Here is a 14,138-nt window from a genome sequence, read left to right as displayed (position 1 = left end):
CTCAGGGTCTGAATCTGTTGTGCCCAGAGACGTACCTCTAAGCCAGGCACATGGCCAACACCGAGAAATAGGTGCAGATGCTTCGGGGGAGAAAAGCCATCAGACCAGGAAGGCTTAGGGCAGCTTAGAGTTACGGGAGGCCCCAGAAGTGGTCTGAAATGTCTGTCGAACCCACTGCCCACTCCAGCCTCAGCCTGCAGAAACTAGGGCCCGGCTCTGCGGAGGGTCGGTCCCTTCCTGCGGGGATGCTGATGTGACAATCGCATGACAGGAAGCACCAGCCCCAGAGAGGACACACCCTGTGGTCTGTCTGTCCAGAGGACACCTAGGTCTCCTCCATCCTCACAGCCTGGACCGCAGGGAGGAGACGTCATGGGTCCCGCGCTCCCCGCCCTGCTCTGTCTCGGTGAGATGAGGAGGGGCAGGGGAAGCCCTGGTCTGGAGAGACCCCCCCCAGCAAGCCTGCTCCGTCAGGGGACCCCAGGGCCCAGGAGGCTCCCGGGGAGGAGAGGCACTGCTCAGATCTGAGGGCAGATCTTTCACAGGGTGCTCTCTTCCAGGGCTGAGTGTGGGCCTGAGGACCCAAGTGCAGGCCGGTGACTCTGTCTCAGGGCCTGGCTCCCTCCTCTCGTGGGGACAAGGGTCACCCCCAGGCTGTGGGCAGGGGGAGGGCAGCTCGGGGCTCATGGAGGGGGAGTCTGGGAGGTCTGGGCTGAGAGCCGGGGCCTGGGGTGGACGCCTGGTGAGCCTGCCTCTGATTTCCTTCCAGGGATCCCCCCCCCAAACCCACCATCTGGGCTGAGCCGGGCTCTGTGGTCCCCTGGGGGAGTCCTGTGGCCATCTGGTGCCGGGGGACCCTGGGGGCCCTGGAGTTCCATCTGGATAAAGAGGGAACCTCAGTCCTCTGGGACAGACAGAAACCCCTGGAGCCCCGGGACAAGGCCAAGTTCTCCATCCTACACATGGGACAGGACCACGCAGGGAGCTATCGGTGCTACTACAGCACCCCCACTGGCTGGTCAGAGCGCAGTGACCCCCTGCAGCTGGTGGTGACAGGTGAGGGACTCTCGGGGGCCTCGGGCTCTGCCCTCGGGAGGGGGTCTGCTCTCAGGGGCTGTCCCTCTCACAGCCCAGCCCTGGGGAGGGGAGGGGAGGGGAGGGTGGGGGCCCCACGGAACCAGCTGCCTCCTTCTCTCCTAGGATCCTACGGCAAACCCAGCCTCTCAGCCCTGCCGAGCCTTGTGGTGACCTCGGGAAGGAACGTGACCCTCCAGTGTGGCTCCCGTCGGGGATTTAACAGATTCCTTCTGACCAAGAAAGGAGAAGACGAGGTCTCTTGGACACTAGATGGACAGCGAAGCCCCGACGGGCAGACCCAGGCCCTGTTCCCCGTGGGCCCTGTGACCCCCGGGCACGGGTGGACGTTCAGATGCTACGGCTTTAACAGGGACACCCCCCGGGTGTGGTCGGCCCCCAGCGATCCCCCGGAGCTCCTGGTCCCAGGTGAGGAATCCTGTCCTGACCCCATACATTTGTGCAGACAAGACAAGGTACTGGGGTCTCTGCTCCAAGGGGAGCCCCTGTGAGAGGGTGGGGAGAGGAGCGTGGGGCTCACAGGACAGACACACAGACTGAGACACGATGAGGCCTGGGGCCGGATGGGAGAGGGGGCTTCATGGGGAAGCGGTCCCTACAACCGACGCGTGTCTCTCCCCAGGGCTGTCTGGGAAGCCCTCCCTCCTGACCCCGCAGGGCCCTGTCATCACCTCTGGACAGAACCTGACCCTCCAGTGTCACTCTGACGTCGGCTACACCAGATTCGCTCTGTCCAAGGAGGGGGGACAGGACCTCCCTCAGCGCCCTACCCAGAGGCCCCAGGGGGGGCTCTATCAGGCCGACTTCCCCCTGGGCCCAGTGAGCACCGTCCACAGGGGCCAGTACAGATGCTACGGTGGACACGGCCTCTCCTCCGAGTGGTCGGCCCCCAGCGACCCCCTGGAGCTGCTGGTGGCAGGAGAGGAGCCAGCGGGTCAGTCGGGGACCAGACTCTGCACAGGCCCCACCGGGGAGCCCCAGGGGTGATGCTGGAACCAGGGAGAGGGGTCCCAGGGAGCGACGGAGAGACGGGGGTTGGGGAGGGGAGAGACTCGGAGAAACAGAGACTGCGCTGAGGGGCCAGAGAGGCCCGCGGAGTCTCGCTCAGAACCAGGCCCGGCGCCCGCACCCCCTTCCTCTCTGCAGGACGGCTCAGAGACAGCCCCTCCGTCTTGGTGCAGCCGGGCCCCTCGGTGGCCCCCGGGGAGAATGTGACCCTGCTGTGTCAGTCAGGAGACAGGACGGACACCTTCCTTCTGTCCAAGGAGGGGCCAGCCGATCGCCCCCTGCGTCTGCGCTCCCAGGACCAAGACGGGCGGTACCAGGCCTAGTTCTCCTTGAGCCCTGTGACCTCAGCCCACAGGGGCACCTATAGGTGCTACGGCTCACTCAGCACAGACCCCTACCTGCTGTCACAGCCCAGTGAGCCCCTGGCGCTCGTGGTCTCAGGTGAGGCCCAGTCTGTCCGTCTCACTCAGCAGCTCGGGGCTCTGCCCTGGGAGCGCAGGGCGGTGGTGGAGGAGGGGGCGCTAAGGGAGGGGCCCCTTGCTTGAGGGGCCTCGGAGCCCGCGCCCCGCCCCTTCTTCCCGCACTGGGGTCTCGGAGGGCCAGGTGGGCAGTGTGAGGGTCTCAGGGAGGCCACAGGGCCATGCATGGCAGAGGGGAGTGAGGTGGGGACCCTGGGTCAGCCCGGCGTACGCCTTCCTGGGCTTATTCCCAGGACCCAGTCTCCCAGCCACAGACCCAGATCCGAACCTGGGGAATCTCGAGGCTCTGTGCTCAGGGGAGACAGCCCACCCCAGGGCGCTTTGAGATTCTGTGGGGGGACAAGGCCCCTCAATCGTCAAGGGCCGGCGGGGAGTCGGGCAGAGATGGCCTGGGAGCCACAGGCTGCAGGGGCCTGAGGCTGCTGGATGGGGGGTCAGTCTGGGGAGGAGCAGGCCCGCCCCACCCCATCCTGCCCCCTCCCCGGGCAGAGTCCAGCCGGCAGACACAGAGGGCTGAGCTAGCGCCTGTGGTGGGTGGTGGTGGGTCCATGGGACCCCGCATACCACTGCTCAGGGGCGGCCCCCACCCCGGGACCCCACAGACCACAACTAAGGGGTGGGCCCCACCCTGTGGTGTCTGAGCTCCGGCAGCTCAGGGTCCTGAGCAGGAACGTCTGAGACAGTAAGATAGAGAGGCCCCGGGAGGCTCCTGAGGAGGACACAGCCCACCCACAGCCTCTCTTCAGGACACTCGGGCCCCGCTGACACCCTTCCCCAGCACCGCAGTCAGACCTGCGAGTGGGGATGAGGACACTGTCCCCGTCAGGGGCTGGGCTTGGGGCCATGTCCTCTCACGGGAGGCAGGTGCCCTGGGTGCACACCCCGGTTCTGGGTAACGGGGCCTGCGCTGACCTATGCGCCCTCATCCCAGACTACACGGTGCAGAATCTCATCCGGATGGGCCTCGCGGCCTCGGTCCTGCTGCTCCTCGGGGTCCTGCTCTGCCAGGCTCGGCACGACCACGGAGGAGCCCTAGATGCGGCCCGGAGCTGAGCACCGAGGCCTCGCACTGCCCGAAGCTCAGCATCCCGGGACGCCAGCTTCCCGCCTGGGAGCTTCTGGAAGAGCCTCTGTGGTGCGTGCTGGGTGCGCTGTCTGCAGAGACCCTGGGGGAGAGACGCGAGATGCTCCGCGGGGGCAGGAGCAGGCCCCTGGGGGCTCGGCCTCTGCTCACGGGGGTCCCCCTCCCTCCTGGGGAGGACGCCCCGACTCCCGGCTCCTACCACCCCCGGGCCTGAGGCTCATCCCAATGGCAGGAGCAGGTCCTCACCCTGCACGCCGGCAGGCTCTGTCCACTCTCATGAAGGATGTGAACTTCATTTTTAATGCCCGCCGTCTCTGGTGTGTGCAATGACCTCCATCCCTTTGCTCTGAAACAGAACTTCATTTAAGTAACTGAATAAATGGGTGATAGCGGGGCCCCACTGGGAGCAGATGGATCCAGAACTCTTCCCTGAACCCCCCAGACCCCTCACGCCCTGCTCTCCTCATCAGGTGACACCCGGTGTCGTTTCTGCAGACACCATCGCTGCGAGGGGACACCCTGGCGTTTGAAGTGACAGCCAGGTGCTCTGCTGGTAAACGGCTAAGGAATACAACAGTTTATAAAGAGCCCAGGTGTGTGAGCTGTGTGTCTCCTTTGGTGCAAACGCTCTCCGTGGCCAGCCTCAAGGAGCCTGGGTGAACACGCTGAAGGCCCGGTGGGAAGGAAGGAGCAGGCTGACTTTCCCACAGGATCGAGTCTGATCCAGCCAGCCCCCACCGATGGCCCCACGCGCACACATGTGTCCTTTGTGTTAGTTAGATCATTTCCATGTCAGTTTCAAGCCCCACTTTCCACGAAATCAGATGCCAAAACCTTAGTCCATCAGACGAGGGGGAAAGAGAAAACAATGCAAGTACCAGTTGCAGGAGAAAACACGGAGCACTTTGGCTCCAATACCTTACAGCTTGGAGTGCAAATCGCCTCAGTAATTTGGGGAGGAAATAACAACCATCAGTTAAAAGGGAGAGACACACAGCCCCCACCCAGAGTTATGTAACCGAGGGGGAAATTGTGCCTAACCACCAGTACACATGCAGGAGAGTAAGGACAGAGGGTCGCTCATATCAGACAGATCACAGAAAACAACCTCACAAACATGAATGCTTTTGTGTATACATGCGATGGAGCTTTAAAATTTCATTTTAAAAAATATTTTATTGATCTATTTGGCTGTGTCAGGTTCCAGTCACAGCATGTGAGATCTCGTTGCCTCGTGTGGGATCTTTCACTGCAGACCCTAGTTGTGGTGGGCAGGCTCCAGGGAGCGCGAGCTTCAGTAGTCACAGCACACGGGTTTAAATTGCCCCTCGGCACTTGGGGTCTTAGTTCCCTGACCAGGGATGGAATCCATGTTGCCTGCATTGGAAGGTGGATTCTTAACCACTGGACTGCCAGGGAAGCCCTGCAACGGACTTCTATATGAGAGAAAAGTTGAACTGCCACAGTAATACAGACCAACTTTCAGGCATGTTACTTAATGAGTGAAGAAAAGCTGTAAGTGTGTGCATGAGGATCTCCATTGCATAAAAGTCAAAAGGAGACAGATGACGGCCTGGCAGCCGCTCCAGTACTCTTGTCTGGCAAATCCCATGGACAGCAGGGCCTGGCAGGTTATGGTCCATAGGATCGCAAAGAGTCAGACACGACTGAAGCGACTTCACACGGGCATAAAGGGACAAAACGCGTTACTTGGGGAGGCAGAACTTTGCCAAATTTTAGGACTAGAGGACGGAAAGCTCCCACGTGACCTCCTGGTCCTTACACACTGGGGAGGGGGCGGGGGAGCTGTCAGAGGGAAGCTCAGGGGCTGCTGGAATGCAGTCCTGTCCCTTCTGACACATGGGTACTGACTCCTGTCTGCGGCTCCTTACTGATGAGCCGTCCCTTTGCTCCATCACCCTCCCTAGCTTCTCACCCCTGAGTGAGGTGGGGCTGAAGCAGGCTGGGGAAAGCCAACCCCTGCATAGGGACCAATTCATAGCAAAGTGGCCGTCCAGCAGTCATGGCAAACACTCCACACACTCTCAGCATGTTTCCACACACCATGACCTCAGCTGCCCAATTGGCATCACTGAGTCCAGCCAGATGATGAGGCGCTGCCCCGGGGAAAACGGGGCCTCAGATGACATGCAGTACAGCAGAGCAGGTGATGACTCAGGCCTGGGAAAGAGGGGCGCCCCGAGCTCCAGCAGCACCAGGCACCCTGAGCCTCCTGAATAGGACAGCCGCCCCAGTCCTTGAAGCACGGGCACTGCCAGTGCCCCAACAGAAAGTGTCACTGGAGGTGGCGCAGACAGGGCAGAGCCCCCGAGCCCACTCCCTCGCTCTCTGCTTCTGTCCTTGGGCTGTACCGGGGCCCGTGTCCCCCCCCACCACCACAGATCCCATCAAACTGTGTCGCCTAGAAGTACTGTAGGGACCAGGACCAGGTCATATTGCTGAGTTTCCCAGGATCCCCGGGGAAATATCCCACGGCAATGTGTGATCTCTTCCAGACGCCAAAGTGACCTGTAGTTGTGTGACGTTTTCAAGGCAGGGGACAATCTGGTCCCCCTCATAAGCTTCAGGAAGATGTGACTACCGTCACCCATGTGTTCACTTGAGGAAGCTGAGGTTCGGAGAACAGGCAGCGGGCTCAGAGCTACAGAGCGGGGCAGGTCCAGGAATGAGCCCAGTCTGTTGACCTCAGAGCCCTGTCTTGCCAGCACAATACTCTTCCACCTTGTACTAGTGTCCGAGGGCCGGGGGGACATTGCCACAATCTGGGAGGATTAAGACAACAGGCGTGTATTTGATCACAGTTTGGGAGAAGCCCAGCATTAGGGTGTCCCTTGGAGGTTCTAGGGACAATCCTGACTGCCTCTTTCCAGGGTCTGTTGGCCAAGGCACCCCCTGGTTTGGGGCAGAACCTCTCATCATTCTCCTCCACTCCACGCGGCTGCAGCTCCTGGTGCCTCTCTGTTGTCTCCGGCATGCCTCTCCATGTTCCTCTTCAATTCATCCAACTGGAGCACCTAAAATATCACAGGAGGACCCTCCCCCTGCAGTACGATCTCAACATGATGACACTGCAAAGACCCCATTTCCCAAAAGTCACATCCCCAGGAAGTGAGGCTGCCAATTTCAACATACTCATTTAGGTGAAAATTAACAGCCTCCAAAAGAGAAATATACACAGGAATGACTTTATCAAAGGAGGTGCAATAATTACACACTGTAGTTTTTTCATCTCATGAGGAACATCTGAAAAGAGCTGGATTAATGGGAAGACACTCCAGGATGGTAGGGTGGAAGATTAATGTTGTAAAGAGGACAATACTCTCAAGGTGTCCTGCAGAATTAACTCAATCCCTATCTGAATCCCAAAGGGTATCTCTGCAGAAAAAAGAAAGTCATTTCTCTGAAGTCAAGGTCATTGAGAAAGACCCACGGTAGCCAAGCAACCTTGAAAAGTAAGAACAAAGTTGGAAACCGCACCCTTTCTGATTTCAACACTTACTACAAAGTTCCAGTAATCAAAACAGAGTGGTGCTGGCTTGAGAAGAGACACACTGATGCTTGGAATGCCAACATATAAACCTATACACATGATCAGTTGATTTCTGACAAGACTTCTTCTAAGCCATGATAATGACAAGCAAGTCTTCCTGACTCATCCCATTTAACTGTGCATATATTTTGTTGTAGGATTTGTGGATGGCTTACATGAGAAAACCCGATAAACCTCCTAGATACTGATCCACTCATCACCTACTGGTCGACTTGACACTGGCGCTGTATCACCGTTTATCACCATCACCATCCTCCGAGAGTCCAGTCCCTATAGGATGGTGACCGTCTCAGTAACAGCTGTGTGTTCACACCTTCCTTCCCTGAAAATGAGCCTACTGCCTCAGGGATACAATCCTGGCACACTCGCAGGGAGCATGAGACCCTGTGTGACCAGGGCACAGCATCTGGATGACTCCTTTTCTTAGGAAAACCCACTCCCCCTTCCTGGCCCCTCGCCACTCCTGTGCTCCCACTAGCAGTCTGGGTCTCTCCTTCTCCAGGAAGCCCCCACTTGCCATCACTAGCTTCCTGGACCTCCACCAGTTACTGGGTCTTGCTGCCCTCTGTGGTTCCCCTTCTCTACAACTGACTGAAACCAGAGCCACAGTATTCACTGTCTAAATGTGCACACTGTCGGTTATCATCATCAGAACCCCCCTGAGTCCAGGGAAGGAACTGGTCACTTTCACCAAAGAATCTCATGTCTGGATATAGTAACTGCTCAGTAAACACTGGCTGATGGCCTGGATGGTGGAAGGAAGGAAGACAGGAAGGGAGGGAGGGAGGAACTTTGCATTTTCAGAGTCTCAGAAAAGGGAAGCGACTCAAGGTCACACCGTTTCCATGAAAAGCATAAGCAGAATTGGAACCAAAGCAGTGCACTGGGCAGCACCTAGAACGTGTCTCTCCTTCCACCGTGCTCAGACAGAATAGGCCCAGGGACGCCCCTTTCTCCAGCCTCCGACCACCCTCCAACCATTTTTCCAGTGGCAACCTTGGAACCAACCAGATGTCCTCAGCCCCCAGGACCAGCCAACGCCATTTGCAGAGATCGGCTCCTTGTCGCCGGCCACCCGTGAGCTCCCAGTATCCTGAGACTAACTCCTGGCCGCCCGGTCCACATGCAGCCTCCGCCTCCCACCCCAACCTCTCTCTGGGCTTCTCCAACCACTAGGACCAGGTGGGTCTGGAGGGCGGGCCGTCTCCCGGTGGACCGGGGGAGAAACGGGGAGCCAGGGCGGGGGAGCACTGAGCTCCCTGGAAACTGCAGAGCCAGCACTGCAGCCACACACTCTTCTAGGATGTCCGTCCAGGGCAGGACGAGGGGGTCAGACCCCAAATGCTGTGGGGCTGCCCTGCTCGCAAAGAACCTGAGCCAGGCCTTCATGGACCCGCAGGCCCTGGGTCCTCCCCACCCGACTCCAGCTCCGTGACTTCCTGCAGCCATGTCCTGGACAAGTGGGTGAAATTCACCACGACGGTGGGTGCCTACCTGACCAGCGCTGCAGGCCAGCTGGTCCCCAGTGGGGCTGGATGGCTTTCTCCTGCAAAGTTTCAGCCTCCAAAGCGCCGCTAGGAGCCTCTGGAGCCCAGCGGCTTATGAGGAGCCCCTTTGGGGTCAGAGCGTCCTCCAGGAAGCTTCTCTTTGCAACCAAGAGGCAGCTTGTTAACCACTATAGAGCCATCTTCCAAGCCTTGGACCAAATGGAAATAATAAAGCCTTTTCCAAAAAAAAAAAAAAAGTAACCAATGTTGAGCTAGGCCCCACCATGCACCTCAGCCTCCTGTCTAGGGACCATGTTACTCTCTGGGTTTTGGGGTGGGATCTGGTGAGACTCCCATGTGCTCTGGAAGGCTCCTGAGCCTGCTGTCTGCTGGGCTCCACTGGGAAGGGCGAGCAGAGTGAGCAGGGTGGGGCTCTTCCTCTTTCTGGAAGGAACCCAAGACGCGCCACCAAGCCTGGACCTTCACGCCCAGTACGTCTGTCTGTCCTGCGGGCTCTGAGGTCTCTGTAGGTCACCTGTTCTGCTGGGGACCATGAGAGGCAGCACCACGACCCTGACCTTCACCGCCCTTCTCTGCCTTGGTGAGCTTCCGAGAAGGGAGGGGTGGAAACCCCTCTCCTCCCACATCTGGTCCCTGAGAGGCCCCAGGACGCAGGAGGTTCCGTGGGGACAGACTTTCTTGGGGGAGAGGGGAATGTCCTCAGGCTGGATCTGACCCCAGCCCTCAGGGCACAGAGCAGACCTGGAGTGTCCAGGACGTGTGGTGGGGCCGGGCGCTCACAGGGAACTCTCTTCCAGGGATGTGCTGGGGCCCGTGGGACCAGGGACAACCAGGTGAGCCCCAAGACCTCCTGCTTCCACCCACCACCGCTGGTCACTGGGGAGCACAGTGGGTCAAGGCCGCGGGTGGCCCGTCTGGGAGGGGCCTGGGTGACAGCTGGGGAACCTGGGGGAGAAGGCACCCTGACTCTTTGGGTCTGATTCCTTTCCAGAGGTTCTCCCCAAACCCTCCATCTGGGCTGACCCAGGCACCATGGTCACCCATGGGAGCCCTGTGACCATCTGGTGTCAGGGGTCTTTGCTGGCTGATGTCTACCATCTGTATAAAGAGGGGGACTCTGTATACTGGGAGGCTAAGGCCCTTCAGGGCTCCAGGAACAAGGCCTGGTTCCACTTTGCATCCTCGAGCTCAAGTGATGCCAGGCAATATCAGTGTGCATATCAGAGCAGAAACCGCTCGTCAGAGCGCAGTGACCCCCTGCCCCTGGTGGTGACAGGTAAGACGGAGGGGTGGGTCCCTGGGTCCCTCCCATGGGAGCCTCCTCATGGGCAGAGGAGCAGAGTGTGGGCTCAGGAGGCCCCTCCCCTCCCAGCGCACACCTGGGGTCACTGGGTGGAGGTCCCCCTTTAACACAGCCCCTCGCCCCCAGGAGTGTACAGGGCGCCCTCCCTGTCTGCCCAGCCCAGCCCTGTGGTGGCCGCAGGAGGCAGAGTGTCCCTCATATGCAGTTCACAGTATGCAGCGGGCTCTCTGCATCTGCTGAAGGAGGGAGGCGCTGACCCGCTCCGACACAAGACGTCAAGGAGCTATGGGAACCAGGGGCGGGAACAGGCTGTGTTCCCTGTGGGCCCCGTGACCACCTCCCACGGGGGGACCTACAGGTGCTATGATGCTCCCAGCATTCAGCCCTATCTGTGGTCGCGCCCCAGTGACCCTCTGCATCTCCAGGTCACAGGTGAGGCCCCCAGGCCCCTCTATTTCCTAGACAGACCCCTGACCTAAGCCTTATGCCCCATGAGCCCTGGGAGAGACAGGGGCAGGGACACTGGGATCCTGGGGCAGGACGTGGGCGGGAGCCTCGGGAGGGAGTGGGGACAGCTCTCTCTGCAGCCCCAGGAGCAGGGCTGGTGTGCAGCCCTGTGCCTCCATGCCCTGTCTGCAGGCCTGTCCCGGGCACCTTCCCTGTCCTCCCAGCCTGGCTTGCTCGTGCTCGCCGGAGACAACCTGACCCTCCAGTGTCGCTCAGAGGCCGGCTTTGGCAGCTTCGCTCTGACCAAGGACGAGGGGCTCAGCCCGCCCCTCCATCTAGAAGGGCAGCAGAGCCCCGACTTCCCTCTGGGCCGCGTGAGCCGCGCCCACGGGGGCCAGTACAGATGCTACAGCGGACACAACTCCTACGCGTGGTCGGCTCCCAGTGCCCCCCTGGACATCCTGATTGCGGGTGAGGGGCCCCTGTCCTGGCCCATGTCCCGACTGTCTGCTCAGGGCGCTGGACGAGGGTCGGCCCTGGTGGTGACGGGTCCGGGGAGAGGGTGCTGGAGCAGAGGCCCAGGTGGGGCAGGGGTCTGGGGGGGAACGTGAAAACAGGAGTGAGAGGCACGGAGATTAAGGAGACGCACACAGACGGGCTGAGAGGAGCTGGGAGGGTCACAGGGAGGCCCCCTGCTCAGAGTCCGGGGTGTGGGGAGGGGCTCTCTGCTCATCACCCCCGTCCCCCCCAGGGATGCACAGGAAACCCTCCCTCTCGGCCCGCCCGGGGGCCTCAGTGCCCCAGGGAGAGAATGTGACCCTGCAGTGTCGCTCTGAGGTCCGGTCAGACACCTTCCATCTGTCCAAGGAGGGGTCGCTCGCTGCTCCCCAGCACCTTCGTCTGCAGGACCCGGCTCCACCCATTCAGGCCAACTTCACCCTGCGTGCTGTGACCTCAGCCCACAGTGGGACCTACAGGTGCTACAGCTCACACAGCACCGCCCCTCACCTGCTGTCGATCCCCAGCGACCCCCTGGAGCTCCAGGTCTCAGGTGAGGGCCCAGCCCTGGTCCTCTGCGTCCTCCGGGTCAGGCCAGGGCCCTGTTCCCAGGGGAGCTCTGGGCTGAGTGGGAGTGGGGGGTCACAGAAGGTGGGGATCAACTCTGAGGGGGCCGGAAAGAGCCAGAGGCCTCCCTTCCCTGCCCGTCCTTGCCCTCATCCCGGGCGTCCAGACCCACTCCTGATGATGGAGCTGAGCTACACAGGCCTCAGGGTCAACCAGTAGGACTCAAGGCCAGAGCCCTCGGTCCCCACCCTCCTCTGGTCTCCAGTCCTTCATGGCCCCTCGCCCAGAGAGCAGCACAAGAGAGGGGCTAACAGAGCCCGTGGCCCCCAAGGGAGCAAGCGGACAGGCCCTGGCTCAGCTGGTGTCCCGGGGGACCGTGGGGCTCCTGGGAATGAGACATGGATGAAGGGTGGGGTTCATGCAAGGGGGGATGCTAGGGCCCAGCCTGGGGGAGGGCAGCCCCTGTCCTGACCCCCAGGAGCTCTGAGGATCAGCTCCTTTCTCCCAGGGGGGAGGCCCCCAGAGCAGTCAGTGAGGGAGGGGGTGGTGGGTCCATGGTGGCCAGAGCTGTCACACCCTAGTGATCCCCTCGAGTTTGTGGTCTCAGGTGAGGGGCCAGATGCTGTCCTGTCTGAGCTCAGAGTCCTGTCCTCAGAAATGCCTGAGACAGTCAAAATGAGTTCACATGGGGATGGGGCGCCACAGGGAAAGACACAGAACCAAGAGAGGGGTCTCCCCAACTCCTCACCCACACCACTCACTTTATGCTTCTCAGGAGCCCCTGACAGTATCAGCCCACCACAAAACAAATCAGACTCCAAGAGTGGTGAGTAAGACAAAGTCTGTTACAGGGCTGGGCTGGGGGCCACATCATCTCCCGGGAGGCAGGTGCCCTGGGCCCACACCCGGGTTCGGGAGTGATGGGCCTGCGCTGACCTGTGCGCCCTCACCCCAGACTACACGGTGCAGAATCTCATCCGAATGGGCCTCGCGGCCTCGGTCCTGCTGCTCCTCGGGGTCCTGCTCTGCCAGGCTCGGCACGACCGCGGAGGAGCCCGAGACGTGACCCAGAGCTGAACACGAGGGCCCCGCACCGCCTGGAGCGCTGGAGCCCAGGATGCAAGCTTCCGGCCTGGGAGCTTCTGTAAGAGCCTCTGCGGCGCGTGCTGGGTGCGCTGTCTGCAGAGACCCTGGGGGAGGGACGCGCCGCGGGGCGGGAGGAGGCCTGGGTGTCCCCGGGGGGCTCGGCCTCTGTTCACCGGGGCCCACTCCCTCCTGGGGAGGACGCCCCAACTCTCGGCTCCTCTCACCCCCAGCCCGAGGTGCATCCCACATGGCAGAGGCGGGTCTTCATGCTGCACGCCTGCAGGCTCTGTCTGCTCTCATGGAGGACGTGAGCCTCATTGTTAATGCCCGCCGTCTCTGGTGTGCGCAATGACCTCCATCCCTTCTCAGAAACAGAAGGTCGTTTAAGTAACTGAATAAATGGGTGGAAGTGGGGCCCCGTTTGGAACAGATAGATCCTAAACTCTTCCCTGAACCCCCCTCTGGACCCCTCAAGCTCCTCTCTCCTCGTCAGATGGCACCTGGTGTCGTTTCTGCAGACACTGTCAGTGTGAACAAACACGTTGTCGTTTGAAGTGAGTCAGGTGTTGTGCTGGTAAATGGTGTTAGCAATATATCTACTTTGTAAAAAGCCCAGATTTGTGGTTTTTGTCTGTTTCTTCAGTGTAAACACTCTCTTCGTGGCCAACCTCAAGGTGCTCGGGTGAATGTGCTGAAGGCAGGCTGGGAAGTAAGGAGCAGACTGACTTTCCCCAAGAAGCGAGTCTGATCCAGCCGGCCCCTCACTGATGACCCCCATGTGTACAGATTTGTCCTTTATATTAAACATCATGGTTAGATAATTTCCACTTTTTGCCCCAGTTTCCATTAAACCAGATGCCAAAATATCCTAGTTCATCTATAAGAGAGGGAAAGATAAAATGAGGGAAGAGAAAACAACTGTAGGAGAAAATGCTGAGTATGCTGAATCCTGGCACATCACTGGGAGGTGTACTAATTACTCCAGTCAGTTTGGAGACTCAATAACAATTACCAGTTGAAAGGAAGAGACCCAGCTCTGGTCCACAGTTATATAACCTAGAGGAAAACATCTGCATAACCATGAGTGTATGAGCAGGAGCATATGGACAGATAGATGGATTGCTCACATTAGAAAAAAATTACAGAAATCAGTCCCACCAAAAATGAATGATTATATGACAAAATTTTATATGACAGAAAAATTCACAAAGTTAAACTTCTACAGTAACACAGTTCAATTTTCAAGTATGATGGTGAATAAGTGAAATAAAACTATAGGAGCATATTCCATCACATCAAATCCAAAAGGTGACAACAAGGGGCCCAAATAAACAAAGTAAAATTCATAAGAGAATATTAAGAAAAACAAATTGGACAACCTGGAAGAAGTGGACAAGTCTCTAGAGACATACAGCCTGCCAAAACTCAATCAAGAAGACATGGGTAATATGAAAAGGCTGGTCACTAGAAGTGAAATAGAATCTATCATATT

At 59.1% G+C, this 14,138-nt stretch overlaps 1 protein-coding gene and 1 pseudogene across 5 annotated transcripts; both read left to right on the top strand.

Annotated features, from left to right (window-relative positions):
* The first annotated feature begins 338 nt into the window (after nt 1-338).
* On the top strand, nt 339-4,254 carry LOC790101 (leukocyte immunoglobulin-like receptor subfamily A member 6; annotated as a pseudogene).
* Nucleotides 4,255-8,094: 3,840 nt separating this feature from the next.
* LOC619159 (leukocyte immunoglobulin-like receptor subfamily A member 2) lies at nt 8,095-13,261 on the top strand. Of its 5 annotated transcripts, none has more exons than XR_003030243.2 (9): nt 8,095-9,325; nt 9,543-9,578; nt 9,737-10,021; nt 10,175-10,480; nt 10,688-10,966; nt 11,247-11,546; nt 12,336-12,386; nt 12,516-12,730; nt 12,877-13,261. XR_003030243.2 is itself a non-coding variant. In XM_024978824.2 (9 exons), exons 2-9 carry the CDS (start codon nt 9,277-9,279, stop codon nt 12,635-12,637), a joined length of 1,428 nt encoding a protein of 475 aa, XP_024834592.1. In that variant the 5' UTR covers nt 8,095-8,419; nt 9,176-9,276; the 3' UTR covers nt 12,638-13,261. The 5 variants fall into 5 exon arrangements, 4 of the variants coding, with proteins under 4 accessions (XP_024834592.1, XP_059733627.1, XP_059733626.1 ...); XM_024978824.2 differs by having other exon boundaries at nt 8,095-8,419; nt 9,176-9,325; nt 12,516-13,261; XM_059877644.1 differs by having other exon boundaries at nt 8,095-8,419; nt 8,540-9,325; nt 12,516-13,261.
* The last annotated feature ends 877 nt before the right edge of the window (nt 13,262-14,138 follow it).

Source organism: Bos taurus, chromosome 18 (genome assembly GCF_002263795.3).
Source record: "Bos taurus isolate L1 Dominette 01449 registration number 42190680 breed Hereford chromosome 18, ARS-UCD2.0, whole genome shotgun sequence".
In the NCBI taxonomy this organism is placed as follows: Eukaryota; Metazoa; Chordata; class Mammalia; order Artiodactyla; family Bovidae; genus Bos; species Bos taurus.
This window is presented reverse-complemented; position numbering and strand designations above follow the sequence as displayed.

Bases quoted from the DNA above. Each gene is read 5' to 3' on its own strand.
- LOC619159 (XM_024978824.2), top strand. From the start codon at position 9,277: ATGAGAGGCAGCACCACGACCCTGACCTTCACCGCCCTTCTCTGCCTT. The intron at 10,022-10,174 runs GTAAGACGGAGG...CCTCGCCCCCAG, and splicing joins CCTGCCCCTGGTGGTGACAG to GAGTGTACAGGGCGCCCTCC. The intron at 11,547-12,335 runs GTGAGGGCCCAG...TATGCTTCTCAG, and splicing joins CCTGGAGCTCCAGGTCTCAG to GAGCCCCTGACAGTATCAGC.